This window comes from Cicer arietinum, chromosome 1 (assembly GCF_000331145.2).
Source record: "Cicer arietinum cultivar CDC Frontier isolate Library 1 chromosome 1, Cicar.CDCFrontier_v2.0, whole genome shotgun sequence".
Taxonomy (NCBI): domain Eukaryota; kingdom Viridiplantae; phylum Streptophyta; class Magnoliopsida; order Fabales; family Fabaceae; genus Cicer; species Cicer arietinum.
The window spans coordinates 29,051,620-29,056,585 of record NC_021160.2 but is presented as its reverse complement, the minus strand read 5'-3'; the positions used below and the strand labels follow the sequence as shown (position 1 = coordinate 29,056,585).

At 37.0% G+C, this 4,966-nt stretch overlaps 1 protein-coding gene across 1 annotated transcript; it reads left to right on the top strand.

Annotated features, from left to right (window-relative positions):
* Positions 1 to 432: 432 nt before the first annotated feature.
* Positions 433 to 3,763, top strand: LOC101505173 (uncharacterized). The gene is made up of 4 exons (XM_004488288.1): positions 433 to 2,777; positions 2,860 to 3,168; positions 3,242 to 3,332; positions 3,410 to 3,763. The coding sequence occupies exons 1-4, from the start codon at positions 433 to 435 to the stop codon at positions 3,761 to 3,763; spliced, it is 3,099 nt and encodes a 1,032-aa protein (XP_004488345.1).
* Positions 3,764 to 4,966: the final 1,203 nt, after the last annotated feature.

Genomic DNA, 4,966 nt, shown 5'->3' with positions numbered 1-4,966 from the left:
TTATGTGAGTTAACTGTTGAATCTGAGAACTAATGGTGAGTCTGAGAGAACTTGGTTGCTGTTCATGTTCAATTAGGATAGTTAGGTACTGTGTTCATGTTTAACTGTTGATTTCTAGCATGTGTTAGTTCTTGTTCCATCTGATTAAGCCTAATCCTGCTTGATTCAAGTTGCTGAATATATGTCTGGAAAAATAGAATAGAATGAATGGACATATATATATAACTCATAAGTAAAGAAACCTATGAAAAATGCTTGATTCTGGCTGCCTCTCTATTCTGCATTTGCTTCCTTGTTTCAATAAATTGAGTCCTGATTTGATTTGAGTTGATTTTACTGTACTATTCTATTTGATTTTACTATACTATACTATTCTATTTGATGTGAATTATCTATTTGATTTTATTTTACTATACTATTCTATTTTACATTATGTTAGCAGTTCCGTTGCTCCTCAATTCTTTGTTTGTCCTTCAAAGTATGGATGGCTACCACCCAGATCATAGTTGGGTATATGATAGACTTTATGTTCAACGAGGGGGGTTGAAACCAGCATTTGCAAAAGGTGTTGAAGAGTTTATAACAAAGGCAATAAGTCGTAATCAGTTTGTAGAAGATGGTGGCATCAGATGTCCTTGTCACAATTGTATGTGTAGCGGTGTATTGTCTGCAAGTGAAGTCAAACTTCACTTGTATAGGTTTGGGTTCCAACCAAATTATTGGTATTGGACTCAGCATGGTGAAGAAGCTCCACATGTTGACCCAGAAAATGTTCCAAGTAGTAGTGGATATATTGATAACGATGATCCATTTACGTTAATGCAACATATGGTCGATGATGCATTTGGTCCAACTTATGACTTCCAAAATATGGGTGATGAGGGCAACGAGGAAGAGATTAATGAAGAGCCTCCAAATGAGGATGCTCAAGACTTTTATGATTTGTTAACTGCTACAAACAAATCCTTATATGAGGGGGCTTCTTATTCAAAACTTTTAATATGCGTGAAACTTTTAGCTTGCAAATCAAATTGGAATGTTCCGCAGAAATGTCTTGATTTCTTTGCAACCATGCTTGTAGATGTGTGTCCTTTTAAGGATTCACTTCCAAAAAAATTTTACCAAGCGAAAAAACTAGTGACAATGCTAGGATTGAAGTCTGAGAAAATTGTTTGTTGTGTTAAAGGGTGCATGTTGTACTACAAAGAGAATAGTGCAGATATAGAGTGTAGGTTTTGTCATGAACCCCGATATGTTCCTCGTAAGCCTGGGATAGGTAACCACAAAGACATTCCAGTTAAGAGGATGTTCTATATGCCAATCACTCCTATGTTAAAAAGATTGTATGCATCAACGGAAACTGCTGCCCAAATGAGATGGCATCAACATAATAGATCAAGTTCAGGCATTTTATGTCATCCATCTGATGGGGAAGCTTGGAATCATTTTGATGCAAGGTATCCAGACTTCGCAAATGAACCAAGAAATATAAGGCTTGGGTTATGTTCTGATGGCTTCACGCCATACATTCAGGCATCTTCATCCCCATATTCTTGTTGGCCTGTTGTTGTGACCCCGTATAATCTCCTGCCCGAAATGTGCATGACTAAACCATTCATGTTTTTGATTTGTCTTATACCTGGACCATCTAACCCAAAAGCAAACATGGATGTGTATTTACAACCATTAATAGACGAGCTTCAACAATTGTGGAGTGAATGGGCTTTGACTTATGATATTTTCATGAAACAAAACTTTGTAATGAGGGCAACCTTAATGTGGACAATTAACGATTTTCCTGCTTATGGCATGTTATCTGGATGGAGTACCCAAGGTAAGTTGGCATGTCTGGTGTGTATGGATGGAAATAAGGCTTTTACTTTAAAATACGGTGGAAAAAATTCATGGTTTGATTGTCACCGTCGTTTCTTACCTCATAATCATGCATTTAGAAGAAGTAAAAAAGGGTTCACTAAAAATAGGGTTGTGAAGGATGAACCTCCTCCAATATTGAATGGTGAAGAAGTTTGGGGTTTGGTTCACAATATTCCACGAGTGATAGATAATGCACATACTAAATTGTCTGGATATGGAGTTAGCCATAATTGGACTAAACGAAGCATATTTTGGGATCTTCCATACTGGAAAGATAATTTATTAAGGCATAATTTAGATGTCATGCACATAGAAAAAAACTTCTTTGATAATGTGTTTAACACTGTCATGAATGTTAAGAACAAGACTAAGGACAATGAAAAAGCACGAATGGACTTGGCCATCATTTGCCAACGTAGCGACCTGGAGTTGGTTCCACATAACAATGGAAAAATGAAAAAACCTAAGGCAAATTATTGTCTTACGTCTAGTGAGGCAAAGAAAGTTTGTAAATGGATAAAGGAGCTTAAGATGCCAGATGGGTATGCTTCTAACTTGGCAAGATGTGCAGATGTTAATAGAGGACAAATGAATGGGATGAAAAGCCACGATTGTCATGTATTTATGGAGTGTTTGCTTCCATTTGCATTTAGTTCATTGCCTGACCATGTGTGGAAACCATTAACAGAATTAAGTCAATTCTTTAAGGGCTTGTGCAGCAATACCTTAAGACATGATGAATTGGTCAAATTGGGTGAAAATATTCCATTCATCATATGCAAACTTGAAAGAATCTTTCCACCAGGATTCTTTGATTCAATGGAGCATCTTCCAATTCACCTCCCGTATGAGGCAAAACTTGGTGGTCCAGTTCAATATCGATGGATGTATCCATTTGAAAGGTAATTTATATTCACCTTTAACGGGTTCATTTTTTTTCTAAATATTTCCACTTTTATTAAGTTATTACTCTCACTTTTCCAGAATGATGGGTGATTTTAAGCGCACAGTGAAAAACAAGGCTAGAGTGGAAGGCTCAATATGTATGTCATACTTACATCGAGAGACAACATATTTTTGTTCCCACTATTTCAAAACAATCTCTTTGTTTAATAGAAGCCAACGTAATGAAGGTGCAAAATTAAATGATGTTGTCACAACAACACTGTCAATTAGCAATCAATTAGGACGTCCTAGTGGGAAGGCCCAAACACATTGGTTGAGTGATGCTGAAAGAAGGTCTGCTCATGTACACATCCTCATCAATTGCAACGAGGTCAAGCCATATATTGAGTAAGTAGTATGTAAGCACACACCCCACATAATTACCAAATACATGTAATAACAATTCTCTCATTATTGACAGCGCCTTTTTGCACTCTAATTCCATTCTTGAAGAAGATCCTATATCTCAAACTCGTATACATGGAGAATTCCCAGAATGGTTTCGTGCGTATGTAAGTGCTTTATTGAAGTTTGTTGCAAATAAATTAGAACTTCTCACCTAACTATTGTGAATATCATGTTTGTATAGGCCATTGACAAGGAAAATGGCGTGACTGACCCTAACTTGTTATCATTAGCTTGGGGTCCTAACTCAATGGTTAAAACTTGGCACAAGTATTACATTAATGGGTACAAATTTCACACAAAAGCTTGGTCTCAGGGTAAGAAAACCATAAATAGTGGAGTTTATGTGAAAGGGGTTACTGGAGGAGGGGAAGATGATTTCTATGGAGTCATCCAACATATCTTCGAGTTGGAGTATTACAAATTGCCTCACAAAGTAGCCTTGTTTTATTGCCAATGGTTTGATCCTAGACGGAACAGAGGAACCAAAGTTCATCCACAATATGATATTGTAGATATCAAGATGAATCGAAAATAAGATCTCTATGATCCCTTCATAATTGCACAAAAAGCTAGACAGGTGTATTATGTACCCTATCCTGAAATGCGAACTGATAAGCGTCACTGGGCTGCAGTTATCAAAACAAAGCCTATGGGTCATGTAGAGGTGGATGGAGCCGATGAGGACATGCCATATCAAGATGAAGATATGGCACATGTTGAACAATTAACTGAAATTGAAGAAATGGTTGGCTTGCATGATGAAACACATAGCGATGAAGAAGTCAATGTAACGTTTGTTCCAAATATTCCAATTGATAATGATAGTGATATGGATGATGAAGATGGGGATGATTTTTCAATTGACATTTGAATTTTTAGTAAGTATAAATAGTAGTTGATTGTTTGTATAAATCTTCATATTCTACCTTTTGATATATTAGTTTTAGATTCAAGTTCTTTAATGTTGTAGAGTTGATAATCTTGAATTGTGTTTACTATTGTGTGTGCTAATTGTTTTTATTTATGTTATTTTTTATAGATGACTCCAAAAAAAAAAGATTAGACTCAAGCTTCCTTTGAAGAAAAATCGCATGATTTTACCGCATAAGGTAACTCAAGCAGCTCAGCAGGTACAAGCAACAATTGATCATTTTCCACTAGATGCCAATGCCACTACACCAACCTCACAATATGTGCGACATCCCACCCAACAACATGTTAAGCCTCCTACCCAACAAGCTGCAGTGCTTCCACTCCCACCTAATAAGGTGCATCAATCTGAACCAATTATAGTGATGATGCCCACACCAAATTTTGTCCCAAAAGACAACATTTCCCCGACTGTTGAGTGTTCACCGTCACAACCATTAACATCAGTTGCTTCACGACATACTTCAATTTCCGCTAATCCACCACCTTCAATACCGCTTGATATTGGTAATAAGACTCAAGGGTCAAGATGTGCAGATTCTAGTCATGGGGTTGCGCCTGATGGGAGAACAATGATATGGCCAGATGGTCGAGGGTATGTAACTACATAAGGATTAACTTTTCATTACTACATAAGGATTATGGTTCATTTGAAGTTATTTTTTTTTTAAATTGTTTGCAGGTGGTTACCGTGTAGGGTGGCCTCCAAGGCCCTCACCTCAGTCATTACATCACAATATGTTGATCCGTATCCTAGCTGGGGAGCAATCCCAGAATTAACTTTGGAACGTTGGTTCGACAAATTTGG

Bases quoted from the DNA above. Each gene is read 5' to 3' on its own strand.
- LOC101505173 (XM_004488288.1), top strand. From the start codon at position 433: ATGTTAGCAGTTCCGTTGCTCCTCAATTCTTTGTTTGTCCTTCAAAGT. The intron at 3,169-3,241 runs GTAAGTAGTATG...CATTATTGACAG, and splicing joins GAGGTCAAGCCATATATTGA to CGCCTTTTTGCACTCTAATT. The intron at 3,333-3,409 runs GTAAGTGCTTTA...ATGTTTGTATAG, and splicing joins CAGAATGGTTTCGTGCGTAT to GCCATTGACAAGGAAAATGG.